The sequence below is a fragment of the Diospyros lotus genome, chromosome 3 (genome assembly GCF_014633365.1).
Source record: "Diospyros lotus cultivar Yz01 chromosome 3, ASM1463336v1, whole genome shotgun sequence".
NCBI classification, from domain to species: domain Eukaryota; kingdom Viridiplantae; phylum Streptophyta; class Magnoliopsida; order Ericales; family Ebenaceae; genus Diospyros; species Diospyros lotus.
Window position 1 is genome coordinate 5,913,422 of NC_068340.1, and position 15,837 is coordinate 5,929,258.

At 36.7% G+C, this 15,837-nt stretch overlaps 1 protein-coding gene across 5 annotated transcripts in view; it reads left to right on the plus strand.

Annotated features, from left to right (window-relative positions):
* Window positions 1-2,219: 2,219 nt before the first annotated feature.
* The window catches only part of LOC127796746 (uncharacterized), a 35,237-nt gene continuing 21,619 nt past the window's right edge, over window positions 2,220-15,837 (plus strand). For 2 of the 5 annotated variants that reach the window (XM_052329102.1, XM_052329104.1), the window contains exons 1-10: window positions 2,221-2,752; window positions 3,632-4,108; window positions 4,220-4,374; window positions 5,250-5,333; window positions 5,441-5,493; window positions 6,662-6,743; window positions 6,923-7,030; window positions 7,175-7,298; window positions 7,461-7,546; window positions 7,902-8,138. In XM_052329102.1, coding sequence (XP_052185062.1) covers window positions 2,371-2,752; window positions 3,632-4,108; window positions 4,220-4,374; window positions 5,250-5,333; window positions 5,441-5,493; window positions 6,662-6,743; window positions 6,923-7,030; window positions 7,175-7,298; window positions 7,461-7,546; window positions 7,902-8,120 — 1,770 coding nt within the window. In that variant the 5' untranslated portion in view covers window positions 2,221-2,370 and the 3' untranslated portion in view covers window positions 8,121-8,138. Of the gene's footprint in view, window positions 2,753-3,631; window positions 4,109-4,219; window positions 4,375-5,249; window positions 5,334-5,440; window positions 5,494-6,661; window positions 6,744-6,922; window positions 7,031-7,174; window positions 7,299-7,383; window positions 7,547-7,901; window positions 8,399-10,127; window positions 10,272-15,837 lie in introns of those variants that run through there. The other 3 variants (XM_052329103.1, XM_052329101.1, XM_052329105.1) reach the window with 3 other exon arrangements.

The following is a 15,837-nucleotide window of genomic DNA, read 5'->3' on the forward strand; positions in this document are numbered from 1 at the left end:
GAGGAGAAAAGTTCTACGTGATCATAGGGGTCTGTGCTTCCGTCATAGAGCTTGATGGATGGGATATGAAACCTTTCTGGTGGAACCTCTGACATGATGCCCTTGCCCAAGGGTTGCTTAGAGCCTAGGTGGGGCAGCTCTTCCTTTCCCTTTTTGAGTTCCTGGACTTGCCTCTCTAGGAAACGCAATCGCCTCTCCTGCGAAGTCCCTCATTCTCGTGAGGGGGAAGAAGTAGATCCTGCCGCCTCAGAGGGGTGGATTTCCTGGCCTGACTGATGGGATTGACGAGGCTCCCGAGTAGGAGGAGGCGACTGGTGCTCGACCCTCTGAGAGGGTACGTGCGGACTATGTTGTTCATTCTGGTGTAAATAACCAGTCAACAACTATGTTAACTGTTGGACCTGATTCTCCAGCCTGGTGAGTCGATCCTCCGGCATTGGATTGGCCGGAGGTGGTGGATTCTCCCTTTGCAGTGGGGCCTCTAGATTAGCCCTAGCCTGGCTTCGAGTCATATCCCTTCAGGGAGCCATGTAGGTAGTTATAGCCAGGAGCGAAAGTCGTGTGATACCTGTGGAAAGACCGAGGTCCGAGATGAGGAGTTGAAGTCTGAAGTGCGAGGTAGGGAAAGAAGAGGCTGGCGAGTCTGGACGTCGGCCCCACGGTGGGCGCCAAATGATGATGGTTTTTGGGACCGACCACCACGTGCCACCTCTGCGAATGGACCTCGGGAATCGGACCTCGGACTTGGCGATGTCGGACCTCGGTGATAGGACTTGCAAGACAACGGAGTGGCGGGGCTAGGGTCCCCCGGGTGGACTCTGACGCTCAAATCAGTAGAATAAATGCAAGTCGTAATAAATGTAAGAGCTGTGGAACTTAGGCTTACCTGGTGAGGACTTTTGTCCTTTATATGCAGACCCGTTATGGGGTACTCGGGATAAACCCGTGATGAGCGAGGGCACAACTCCCGAGGATCTCGGTCAAGTTGGAACTGGTCTTGCGATTCGGGCTGGATTTCTCAAGCTCCGTTCCGAATTGTTGACTTGCCACGTGTCAGTCTCTCAAGCGATCCACGTGGCGGGTAAGACCGTTGGCGCGTAGGGGTATTTTGGTAATTTTAGGTGGTGCCACATCACAAAGTTTAGGGGGTTAGGTTACCTTCAACAAGTTTCCTTATTCTAATATTTATTATATTATAAATAATTCGTTCCTTATTCTAATTTTATCTTAAAAATTGTGTCTCTTTCAAGAGCATTCTCTATTCTCTATATTTCATTTATTCATTAATAAATTTTAGTTTATTTTATTTTACTTTATATATAATTTTTACTACTATAATCAATAATCAAATATATGCATACACATAATCAATAATTAAATACACAAACTAATCAGATACATACATATATACAATCAATAATTAAATATACGTACACAAATCAATAATCAAATATACAAAATAATTAGATCCACGTATACACAAAATCAATAATTAAATACACAAAATAATCAAATACGCAAGTACATAAACTCAATAATCAAATATATAAATCAATAACCAAATACATAAATACACAATATCACTCATTCAATACACAAATAAATTAAAAATCACAAACCACAAGCTGTTCGTGCGTGGAGTCTTCTGCTCGTTCTGCAAGTCATCAGTCGCCTGGAGTCACTGATGGTGCCTTCGTTGGTCGCCGATGTGTCTTTCGCCGCGCCTGTAGCTCTTTTCTCTAGTTGATGTCATTCTTTTTTGGCATTGATTGGCATAGGGGTGGAGGGAGAGATGGCGATGCAATTTGGGTCGCCACTATTGGTGATCCTTTCGATTCTCACTAGAAATTTGACGGAGCAATTTGGTGATAGCAAGCGTTGTTGGAATTACAATTTTGGGTTGGTTCGCTACAATCTAACAATGACGATTCGTTTGAAGAGGTCTTGGAAATAGTCTTAGATGTATGTACTAGAATACTAATTTTTTTTTTTATTTTTGTTTTCGATAAAAGAGGGATTCGGAGACAATGTATAATCTGCCATTAGTTAATTTCCAAGTTGTAACGGTCAATGATCATTAAGATTAAAATAGAAACAAATTAAATATTTGTCAAATGTCCCCCAAAAACTAAAATAAAAACAAATTAAATATTTTATCAAGTACCCCCCAAAAATTAATAAATGTCATTCTTCATGAAACCACTAACCACTAGCCACTGGTCAGATCCTCATTCTCATCGTTTATATATTTCTGAAAATTCAGCAACTTACATAGCCGAGTTAGGCCTTCGCGACTTCAGGAGTCAGGACTCGTGGATTCATATTTGTTCTGGGAGCTTGCCGAGGCAGACGTAACAGCAAGCCACTGCCATGAAAGCTCTGCTCAATCCCGACCCGACGATCACCTCCGCCGCCTCTATCTCCGCCGTCAATCGTCGCGGTCTCTGGCCGCCATCTACCCAGACCTCTGTTCACTTCTCCGCAAAGCGTCTCCACCGTTTGATTCGACGAAAAGCTCGGTTGACTGCAAAAGCCGTGATTGATACCGCCGCGATTGATCTGGATCAGCTAGGGCTTCCCGAGCCCGAAATCCGAAATCCATCGGTTTCATCTTCGTATCGGAGTTCCAAGTACCGGAAGCCCAATCAGACGGTGTTGGAAGCTCAGGCCAAGATTTGTACTGGGCCCACACAGACCAGGCCACTCACTGAAGCGCAGGCTTACAAGGTTTTGGATACCATTTTGAAATCAGGTTTGTCAATTGAATGCTTTTTAACTTCTATTGTTGAATTTATTTCCCAATTAGTGGTTCCGGCACTTCAGTTTATCAGCGTCCCTGTCACTGATTGAAGATTTTACTGTGAATGGAATGTGAAAGTCACATTTATATCATCCACATATTTCAAAAATTCAAGTTTCTGTTTCGTTTCCGTTTTCTGCATTATCCGGAAACAAACTATGGGATGTTCTTCCGTTCCATTATTACTAGGGGTGATGGGCGGAACATGCGCTTCGCTGTTCTTATTCCTTGATGTATTTAGAGCTTTTGAAAGTGACGCAGTTAAAAAGAATTGTGAAATTAATACACATTTATTGTATAACTAGCGACATAATGATCAAGTTAAAAATGTTGAAGTGTTAAATATATAAATTATTCAAAGGTATAATTGTTCAAAAAGTTCTGCTTCAAAAAATGGGTAACGTCAACTTATGTCCTTGCTATAATAGTACTGATGCTAGACGGTTCATCTGAGTTGACCATTTAAATGACGAGAAAAAGGGTACAAGTGAGGAATATACGAAGCCTATAGCGATTTCCACATCAGCCAATAAGCATTTTCTGGCCCATGTTGATCATGAACTGGGTTTTGCAGCATTTTGATCTTCTCTTTGCTAATCTCTTTCGGGAAGGGGGAAAAAGGAGCAAAAAGGGAATTTCAGGTACAGATGTATCTGAATCAGTTATGTTAGCTTATCTAACAGCAATGTGAACCCGCTCCAACTCCTCTCTTTTTTTTTTTCCCGCTTTTTTGATGATTTATTTAGACCTTACCAAAAATTATATCATTTTTTTTTTTTCAATATTTGGTAACTTCTGGAGGCTGATGTTTTCCTAACTGTATGTACTTAGCTAATGGAGAACTTAAAGATGAAGAAGAAGTTTCAAAAGCACAGCTTGGGGCTTTTTTCGCTGCAATGACCATCCGCGCAAATGCCTTTCCTGAAGCAACCCAATGGAATGATGGGGAAATGGGTGCAATGAGCACATATTGGCCGCATTTAGTTCGAGCACTTCCCCCAGATGTACTTTTCATAGCTGATCCTGAAGGCTCTATAATGGGAAATGGGAGTTCAATTGGGCCCCAGTATGTTGGGAGCAATACAACTGAAATGAGATTGGTGGGAGCCCTTAGGGAAGTCTTGGCTGGAGGTCATCTAGGATATGAAGAGGTTCAAGGTGTTTTAAAAGATGTTCTTCCACTGAAATTGGGAAATGAAACATCAGCAAGTGAGTCACTGCTAGCGGCTTTTTTAATAGGCCAACGTATGAACAGAGAAACAGATCGTGAATTGAAAGCTTACTGCCTAGCATTTGATGATGAACTTGGTAGTGTTCCAAATCCATTAATAAGTTCATTTCATATGTGTATTCAATTAACTGAACATTGTAAACAATTCCTGTTATTTTATCCAAGTGTTCTTATCTATCAATTATCAGGTGCTCCAATTGCCGATGTTAGATCATTGACTCATTATGGTGAGCCTTATGACGGGAACACTCGTTACTTCAGGAGTACACTTTTTGTCGCAGCTGTTAGGTCATGTTACAGTGAATCCTGCTTGCTTCATGGGGTAGAATGGATGCCACCAAAGGTCAGTTAGCTTACCTTGTCATTTTGACCTCTGTGTATATTGTATTTTATTCTTCTTAATTGTAATTTCTAACAATGTGCCGGCATTTTTATGCTGCTGTTATATGCATTTAAGCATTAAAGAACGTTTTGCACCGACAGTGGCATCTGATGTCCCCACGTAGTGGGATTAAGCCTTGTAATTGGTGTGTTGTTGTTGTATGGTGGCATCTGTGTCGTGTACCTAGGTTTAACCTAGGGTTTTAAGTGAGAAATTGGAAGATGTCGAGGGAGAGAGAACAGAAAGGGAGGGAGAAATTAGAGAACAGAGGGAGAAGTTCAGATACAACAGAGAGAAATAAGTGAGAACCAAGAGAAAGAGAGAAATTGAGAGATATAGAAATCCGATTGACTGAATAATACTTCTTCGATACCTTTCTATTAGGCTGGATTAGCCTTATATACTAATCCAAGCAGCAATTAGGTTGGCGCCAAAAAGAATGCCAGTTCAAATTCAAAGTACAACTCTGATCAGCTATCTTCTAAGTACAACTGCTAGCTAGCTCTTAGTACAACTGTATAACTGCTACTACTTCTGCTATTTAGGTACAAACAGAACAAACAGTAGGTACATGACAATTTGATGCTGTGAAAGCATCATTTATATTGCTGCTTACACTTGGAGTGTTTGTCTATACCAGGTTGATGCATATAAGCTAAATGCATCGTTAATTTGGTTAATATTAGTTTCTTCTCGTTAATGTTGCATGAAAACATTGGAAGGAATTAATAAATAGTAGCAGCAGCAACAATGATAATTGAAGTAATATATGAAAGAAAGAAAAGGACAGCCAAATTTTGTGTTTTGCACTAACTTTAACAGCCTTCTTTCTTCAGGGGGGTGTCAATGAAGGACAGATGCTGAAGTTTATTGGAGCAAACACACAGTTGTCTCCATCACAGGCAAAAAAACTTATCGAGGTCTTACTGATTTTCCACTTGATACCTTCCTTGCCATCATTGTGATTATGGTTTCTCTAAAAGTATCTTCTTTGTAATAATTAAGTTTTCTGGACTATTTGCTCCAGGATGAGGAAGTCGGATTTGCTTACGTAAGTCAACGTGAAGCTCTCCCATCCTTGTATGCAAATCTAACCCAATTAATTTCCCTTTAACTTTTTTCCCTTTGCATGAATATATAGGCATGACTTCTTGCAATTTGTTTGTAGTCATTATGGTTATCCCATGCTCCATAAAATTCATTAAAAAGGTGTTGTTATTGCATTAGGCTTCCTGCTTGCAAGGGTCAATGGCACAGGGGAGAAAATAAAAAAATCTCATTTCATGATAAATATATTCAGCATTTCCTATTTCAGGGGACAATCTTTCACCTTTAATTACTGATTATACAATAATACCTCATCCCTCAATGGGATATGCATGGTTCAGGCTAATATTCAGTTAAAGACCTGGGGTAGGTTAAGGCTTGGGGTAGGTTAAGGCTTCTAATGCTTGAAGAGGCTCTACCTTACTCTCTACTGGAGGTATCTTAGCTTGTGCTTGAAAAAACATTAAAATTCCATTTTGACTGAGCATCTCTTGAAGCTAGCATGTGTTTAATATTACTCAGTTTCTTGAGCTGATGTTTGACTTCTAACTTTTAGAAAGTAGAGTCCCCCATCTGATATATTTAAACATTGTTTTGAGATGTTCCAAACATTGATCTTTTTCATATGTGAAGTAAGAAGCAGTCAAGCAAGTCTGAACTTTAATATTTATAAGGCAGAGAAACATTTCTTGATCTTATAACACAGAAAGTAGAACAATTTTAGTAAGTGGATGCCTTTGAGCACCTGTTTGGTGCAACAGTTCTCTTTCTCCGCTTCTATTAGTGAAGTTCCCTGGTTGTCTAGAGCTCTCAGTATATATTCCATTCAATACTTTTGTGTATGAAGATGCACATAGGTATTCATCTTCACTTATGCTTGAGAAAAATATTATTTTGGGCTGCTTTCACTCTGTATCATGTGAAAAGACAGACAGATGCGTTATTCTAGCCCTTTTATGGTGATATTTTCTTGTAATACTGTTGCCCTTCATGACAATTTTATTTGGAAGTAGGAAAATTTGCTTTCTTCTCCCCCTCACCCTACCCTAAAAAGCACATGGAAAAATTAATGACTACATAAAATATATTGACAATGAAAGTGGATAATGGCTTCTAGCTGTGATATATGACTGATGTAATTGCAAAATGTGATTGCTCATAATGAAAATAAGCTGGTAATGTAACTTGTATGGTTTATCAGGTATTCATTGACTGAGTTGAGGGAACATATAAAGAAAAGACCACCTCTAGCAACAACTGAGAAGGTTCAGCAATTTGTGAGGGTAAACAGCTTTGGTTTAAAATTTGATTACTCACAACATATGTGTTTTCTAGGCAATCCTTTCTTCCTCTTATAGATTCCAGTTACAGTAGAAGTTGAAGAACATTTGTGTTGTACATCTATTCTTCAAAAAACATGCCAGCGAGATACATGTTCTTGTTCTTCTTCTTTTCATAATAGGCACGGGGAAGGGAAGCTATTGTTGCTGGATTTTATCACAAAGGTTTTGAAGAACCACTTCTAATGCTCATGAGAAGAAGAGGTGTCCATTCTGGTTTGGTGGTGAAGGTACTCAAACTCTTTCAGAACTCTCTTAGTTGATGCTTTTCTCTAACTGTAAAGTAAAATAAAAATAAGTTTGACCAGAGAATAGAGTCTATTATGGAATCGGTGCAGTATGTTCTCTTTTCCTGAAGATATATTATGGTGTAGGGTGAGGAAGGGGCGCTTTCAATGACAACAAGATTGCGATCATCAAGTTCATCAAAAGGAATCCCTGTGAATTACTGTTCAGGGTTCCGTTCATTGAATGTGGCACCTGCTTATGAAATGGACGGTGTGTATCTTTCTATCTCATCTTTTTATACCTGTTTAAGTGTTTATAGATGTCCAAAATTTTAAATGTTACTGGTGTTTTCCAGGAAGGCATTCTACTGAACAATTGTGATCCTTGCATTATGGCATAAAAATATAAAACCTGAGGTGTTTGATATCACAGGTGTGTCGCGTGAGAGCTTCAGTCTTGAGGTAAACGCCAAGGACTACGGGTTTGAACCCTCTGATACTCCAAGAACTGATAGATCTGTAAGGCTTCTAGATTCCCATTTTACTGCTACTCCACTTATTTTCCTAGCTTATCCACCCGAAATCTTCCCTCATGTCAACCTCCATAGCCTACTTCCCCTAGTTCTGTTGCTAACTGCACAAAGGATTCCTCAACCTGTTTTTTATCTGATGCAAATGTAGAAGGTCTAGAACACGGGCTTCTGTGAAATGTTGTGGCAAAATGGGCTTTTCAAGTATACCCATTAAAGTGACAAAATAGACAGGCTGCTCATTCTTTAGAACTGGCTTTTTCTTTCTGAAAATTTTCTCGCTCTTGTATCAGACCTTAATGTTAACGATAAATTAACAGCTGATGGTTGTTTTGCAATTTCAGGTTTCGAGGAATATAGAATTGGGTTTAGCAGCACTCAGTGGTGAGAAAGGTCCAGCTTATGATAGAATTGTTTTGAACGCTGGAATGGTAGATCACTTGCTGGGATGTGATGGGGCACTAGATATATCCTTGGCCCTGGACAGAGCGAGGGAGGCCATTGACAGTGGTAAGGCCTTAAAGAGGCTGCTAAATTACATAAAGATTTCCCATAAAGTGTGATCCAGTCAGTCTTGTTAGGTATGTACTTCTTTCGAAGTTCATTATTGTTTATTTTGTGGTTGCATAAATCAGTAAACAGGATACATGAGACAAAAAAAAAAAAAAAGAAAAAGAAACTTTAGCTTTGTTTTTGTTAACCATACATGTTTGGGTCACTTTAAGTATGTGTTGTCCTCAAGAATTTTGGATTGCATGCTACCAAATGTTCTCTCTCCCAGATGTAAATTCAACTCTGATTTTGTAAATGAAAGTGCCAGAATCCTTCAGTGCTTTTTTCATCCTTGCTCGTGTTCAAAGTAGAACTTGTATTTATCTCACTGTTTAGAAAATCAGACCAGGCATTGAATTATATAGGGGAGAGGATCAGGGGTCAATATTAGACTAGCGGCGGACTCTAGTTGACTGGAATATACTTTTATTAAATAAATACATGATAACTACAAAAATAAAAATATTAAAACATTAAATAGATTTGATGATGTGATGTGTCTTCAATTCGCCAAGGAGTCACAACCACCATCGAAATACCTGGAAGACAAATGGAGGACTGTTCATGATTGACCCTGGAAAGGCCTTTCAATGCTAAAGTTAGCATTGTGAAGAAGGATGAACAGTGTGCATAAAATATAGAGTTATTGTAAAGAGAAATAAAATATAACTGAATGGGGGGTTTAGATGCTCCTCTTGTATGCATGCATGTAGATGAAGAATCTGGGGAATGTGGACTGAGAGATGTAGACATGATAGATGAAATGCTCTTTATGCTTGGGGTGTGCCCCTTTTATAGGGGGAGGCCTTTTGGGACCAATTATTTGACATCATATGGTGGGTAACCATATTAGCCATATCAAGAGTAACCCACTCTTCATGTCAGAGAAATCTCAATTATAGAGAGTAGAATAATTCATATATGCCCCATCACAGTAGAGTTTCATCTTATCATGTGGATGTAGTCATAGCAAACAGTAATAGGCATTATATGACACATCCAAATAGAGGAGGGAGTGGAGAGCTATGATACTTTTGTTGTTGAGGTCTTTTGTGGGGCCTTTTACGCTTCACATCTTCATTCATATTGAAGGCGCTCATGGGTCTTTTATGTTTTCGATCTTTGCTCGAAGTGAAGGTGTTCTCAATAGGGCCTTTTGTGCTTTGGATCTTTCCTTGATGCGAAGGTGCTCTTGTAGGATCCCATATATTTCTCTGCTGAGAATGTCTACCACTTTTATGCTATAAGCTTTTAATCCATGGGTAAATAACTAGTAGATCATGACCTTGAGTTCAATTCTTAGCGTGTTTAAAGGTGTCCATGTGAATATGTCTACATGGGTTAGAGGAGATTGATATGTTTGTAACGAATGTGTACTCATAGGGTGGCACTTATTTTGATGGCCTTTTAAGGGGTTGTCCTTTGATAATGAACTGGATAGGGATGAAATCCTCCACTAGAGCAAGAGAGGCTTGGCGATATTCACCTAAAATCTCCATGATTGAAGATTGTTGAGTATCCTTTTACTCAAGTCCCACTAAGTAGTATTATCTTTAGACACGTTGATCCTTTTTCATCTCTTCAATGACGTTAAGAGTTGGAAGTTTTAGCTTCAAATAGATGGTTGACAACATAACTCACATGGTATTTAATGTTGCATTTTTATTATTACTAGGTTCCCTATAATTGTTTTTTGGTTGGGCTTATTACCTAGAGTGAGGGGTAGTGGGTCTAGGGATAACTGTTTGCTCATTGAATTCGACCAAGGGGTTCACTTGGTTTCAATAGGTCCCAACTTAGGCTTATCTATTCAAATACTAGTAAGAACATAACATTGACAGAGGTTCTTGTATCAATTAACATCCTGTGCATCTGGAAGTTAGTAATGATAGCTTTGTCACCACTGCACCTCGTGTAGGATTTAGATTCCTTTAAGATCCTCTTCTGAGAATGTTATGAGTTTTTTCTGATATTGTTGTCTCTTGGTAGCCTAATGTACTTTTCGCTTGCGTATGTAGGTTCTTCGCCCTCTATTGGAGCTTTTCGTTTCTATAGGTTTGCCAAGTATGAGTGTATGACACCTGCAATTGTTAGCCCTTATTGTTGATGTCATCATCTTCTTTCCTAGCTTTTCTTTAAGCCTTTTCTTGTCATGGCATTGATCCAACACATCTTTTGTGGTAATTGCAGTGAATTAGGTGGTGGTATCCCTCTTGATGTCTTCATACTTTTTAGTGCCATGGTGGTTCTACTTGTGGAATGCCTATTACCTGTTGTCTAACTTGTTTGTGGTGGTTTTTAATGGGTGTGGCCGCCTTAGGTGATTGCTATGGCCAATCTCTACTAAGATTTGAGATTGCAACGAGTTAAGTGGGCTAATCCTATTAGATGGATTAGAGGGGGCTTAATCTTGCATTCGCTCCCCTTTCTTGCTTTTGTGGGGTTTCTTTCCCCATAGGTCCAAATGTGGATCGACCCTCATTTCTCTCTTCTTGGAGGATTCTTTCATCCATAATAATTGTTGATTGTTGAGTCAATTTATTCATATTAATTAAATTTTGATGATTAACAAAAAGAGAATTTTTAATATACAAATTATAGTATTTTTGGTGATTAACAAAAAGAGTATTTTTCTTAAATATATTAATGGTAGTATTAAATAATTTTTTATTAATTTATAAAATATTTTTTCATAGCATATATATTATCAAAAATATTATTTTTTTGTTAAAAATATTTTTAAATTAATTTATAAAATATTTTCATACATATGTATTATTAAAAATATTATTTTCTATTAAGCATATTTTTTAAATATATTTTTAATATTAATTTATTAAATATTTTTTTATATCATATGTATTTTTAAAAATATTTTTTTATTAAAAATATTTTTTAAATATATTTTAGATTAATTTATATAATATTTTTATAACAAATGTAACTCAAAAATAATATAACAAATTAGTTGCACCTCTCATGTCTTGAATCCTAGACCTCTAGCAAGTTTTAAGCCTTCTCTTGCCAGTTGATCTACAAGCCCTATTGAGTGTTTGAGTGTACATATTAATTAAGTTATACTAAGTTTTCCTGCTATAATGGTCAGATTTTTGACTATTAGAAAAGTAGCTAAAATGTTTATAAATACTTCTCAAACTCATTTTTTGAGTATCCAAGTGTTTTCTTGTATATACAAAGTACCCGAAAGTTCTCAAATACTCTCAAGCAAAGCATTCAAACAATTTAAGGTTCTCGAAGTATTATTGCACATCCACCGAAAAGCCACAAGGTAAGAGGAGAAAAGTTTTTCAAGTCTTTTACGACAAATTCGAACTTCTCAATTTAAAATTACAAATTTATTTATTTATTTAAATATTATTATTTTGTATAATTTGTTCTTAATTGTTTATTTATGTTCAAGTGTGGACAAATTATTTGTAATATTTAAATTATTATTGTAGATTGTATATATTTCTTAGAACTATTAAAATTTAGGTGAATATAGTTTCTAATGTAAGGTAGGAAGAAAATCTTGGTGTAGTGGTTACCTAGAACCTATTATAATCTAGGTATGTATCTAGTTTGCTAGGTGAGATAGTATGAAAATCTTGATGATTTTGGTTTAGTGGAATTCCAAGGGTAATTAGATATTGGGATAGTGGATTAGGTGTGTGTGGAAACATCTAACCACTATAAATTGTGTTGTGCCTCATATTATTTATTCTTGTTATATTTTGTGGCTTACATTAATTATTAATCTCAAATATAATTTATTATATTTATCAAATATATATTTCTAAATAATTATTAATAAAAAATATTCATTAAAAGGGAGAAAAATTTTAAACACTCATTTCACCTCCCCTATTGATTGGCCATACCTTAAGGGACCAACAATTGGTATCAGAGAAAGTTTCTAAAATAGTTAAACTTTTAGTTTATACTTAAATTTAGAAGAGATCTAGATGATCGTATTCACCAATCAAGCTATAGCCGAAGGACTGTCACCCTTTAGACCACCATTCTTTGATGGCACAAATTTTGCTTATTAGAAAATAAAGATGGAGTCATATTTATTTTTAATAGATTATTATTTGTGAAAAATAGTTAGAGATGGTTTTGTCACAATTTCAATTAAAGAAGATAAATGGATCGAAGAAGATATGAAAAAATACCAAATGGATCATAAAGCTAAATACTAATTTTTTGTTCAATTATTCTTAGTGAATATAAAAAATTATTTGCTATGAAATTTGGAGAAAATTAGAAGTGTAGGAAGGTACCAATCAAATAAAGGATACTAAGATTAATCTTTTAATGTCACAATATGAAGAATTTAAATTATTTCAAAATAAAAATATTAGTCATATGAATGGTAGATTCCAAAAGATTATAAACAATCTTAAAATGTTAGGAAAAATAATTTCAGAAGAAGATCAAATTAAGAAAATTTTTAAATCTCTAACAATAGATCAACCTTTAGTGTAACATCTCCTAAATTTAGAGTTAAATAATAATTATTAATTCCGGTGTTTGAGATTATTGTTGTATATTTTGAGATTTAAGGAAAAATAATAATTCATATTGATTTGAGGAAATGAGAAATTAAGGCACTTAATTAATTTATTTGAGAGTATTTATGAAAATAGTAAAATAAATTAATTTAGTGGATTTTCGAAAATTTAGGATGCAGGTGAAATAAACGGAAATTGGAGTTTAGGGGAGTGTGAATTCTGGAAGTTTGGGGGCTGTGGTGCGAATTTGGAAAGTGGGCCGAGTCTTTTTAAATTTAATAGTGTGCGTATATGTATTGAAGGAGCAGCTGGCACGGGTGGTCGCATGTGCGTGTGTGCGAGGTGAGATTGCGGGATCAAACCTACGTGGGCGGGCGTGAGGGTGGGTGTTTTGTCGATTTTATTCGGCCAGGGGTGGGCGAAACGACGTCGTTTCGGCCCAAGGCGATGGCAGTGTGTGCAGTTGCTGGTTGCGCCACATGGAGCTGCCTTAGCCATGTTTTTTGGCTAATTTAAAGCCCATTTCGGGCCGAATTCATGCGTGAAACAAAAGGGAAATGAGGGAAGGAAGGGGAGACGCAAGCAGCTCGAGAAAGAGGAAGAAATGGGGAAAAAATAGAGAATTTTGGGGTTATTTCGCGATTAAAATAGTCAGGTACATGGATAAACTTAGTGTAAGCGTTTTATGTCTAGATTATAAGTTTTACACGGTCAAGTTACGTATTTTATACGATTCGATTTGATTATTTTAAGTTGTAATCTTATTATTTTGCGTACAACGTTTTACTTCGCAGCGGGAGCGTAGAAAACGCTAGAATCAATCAATTACAGACAAGCTCCTAATACTCTTCTTATGTTCTTTAATTCCCGTGAAAGTCTCCGTGGTTTATTGTATTATATTCCCTCATTCATCATGACTCGATTTCACGCATTAATAATGATAATCCGCGTGACAACCATTCCACAACTTATCTGTTAATAATGGATCTATTGGTGATTAAATAAGTTAAGCAAATGATGTTTCGGTGTCGTTCACTTCCTTCATCACGGGACTTCGTACTGCTCCGCTTTCCTTGGGAATGATGTCGAACCTGATGGGCCAGGTTCTTAGAAGAGTCGGTATGATTTATGGGGTTATGTTAAATGGCTTAATGAGGAAAGTGAATGATTCATTAACATGATAAGAGATGAGAATGAGAACGGTATTATGATATTTATGTAGCTGTGTACGTGAAGAGTTACAGAAAAATGTTATGTAATGTTTAGTCTAAAAGATTTGAATTTAATGTTGATCATGTGTGTTTTAAGAGTATGGGATACAAAGCTACTGACTGTCGACCGTGGGTCGTGGCAGTTGATGGCTGGATGTATGGGCGCCAGTCATCAGTCGCTATGATAAGCGCTAGACGGGCCAGAAGAGTTGGTACTTCCTGATTCCCGCCTTGACTTTGTGCACATCATCATGTGTGTGTTGCATGTGGATTGAGTTGCATTCACTGGTGGGACATACTTTGTGTGTGATGGGATGTGTGAGCATTTGCATGACCCGGTTGGTCTAAGAGCCAGTTTGGGTTCTCTAGGTGAGTTGGTGCATTTAGAGCATATCGCATGTGTGTATTCCTATGTGGGCGTAACATAGTCCGATGTTTGATTCATGGGGGCTTTGTCTTCACGTTTATGCTACAAAAGTCATTACATTTCCTATTTGTTGCATTGCAAGGTGAGAATGTGTGGTTTTAAGTAATGAGTATGGGTGATGGGTGGCGTCCACCATAGAACGTAGGTCGTGGAAGTGGCCCACAGAAATACCTTGGGGGTGAGACCCACAACAACAGTAAGACATTGGGGTAAGACCCACGGTAATAGATTATGTTGTAAGTGACAGGAAGGGACGTGTAAGGGGAATGATATATTAGCTTATGATAGGCTGTTAACAGGATTGTATGTTGGATTTGGATGTCAATGTGTGTTTGATGTGGGCCCCAAGGACCGTTTATGTGGAGTTTACCATATGTTTATGCATCTAGGGATAAGATAGGTATTGGACCTGGCATGGTATGACGTTGTATTGACATAAATTGCATGGGGTGTTATGGGAAGAGTTTTGTCTGTAACCTACAGCCTTTCTTTCTAGAGCTTGCTGAGTCTTATAGATCACGTTTGCTTTCCATCATTTTAGTTAAGAGTATCCTGAAATCACATGAGCGTACGACAGAGTTGGGTTCAGATTGTCGAGTCAGGATAACAAGTGTAGAGTCCTCCTGAGACTAGGTCCTGGGTGTTATTGTGCTTATGTTAGAGTAATTTTTTTTATGTTGAGATAGATGTATTTTATGAAAGCTAGGTGGGCTCATGTTGTGAATGATTATGTAAGGATGATTATTAAATATTACATGATAAAAGAATTATGGTTTCTAAAAGGGTTGGGTGTGAGTTTTAGTTTGTATTAGTGTTCGATATCATTCAAATAATAACCTTCTTACGGATCCTCTTATGCGCGCGGAGGCTTCGGGAGCCAGATCGTTATTTTCAGTGACTATTATTTCTCAAATTAAAAATTTAAAAGAATTAAAAATGGAAGAATTAATAGGAACATTTCTAACTTATGAATTAATATTAAGTAAAATAAATGAAGACATGAAGGACAAGAAAGATAAGAAAATCTCGAATCTAATAGTAAATGAAGAGAAATGTTTTATGGCTATAGAAGAAGATAAAGAAGAAGAAGATAACATAGATGTAGAAAAATTACAAAAAGTATACGAAGAACTATATATAAAATATATATTTATTAAGAAAGAAGTAAAAACAATCAAGAATAATTATAAAGAAGAAAATGAAAAATTAGAGAGTAAAATAAAAGAACTTAAAAGAAAATCACAAAAATTCAAGAAAGAAAATGAAGATAAATTAAAAGATCAATTAATTAACCTTGAAAAAGAAAAGAAAATATTAAAAATTTAAAATGATAAATTATTAGTAAAAAAAAAAGCCATAAAAAAAAAGTTTAGTCACATTAATTTTAAAGAAAAATTCAAAACCCAAACCAATGTACAAAGTACCTAAGAGTGAATGGAAACAATCTAGATGGTCTCAACCTAAGAGAAGTAATATAGTGCAAATGTGGATACCTAAAGGGGTAATACAAATGATGAATGATTTAGATCACAAAAATTTAAATGTTACTCCTCATCCATATACATCAAGAATAGTT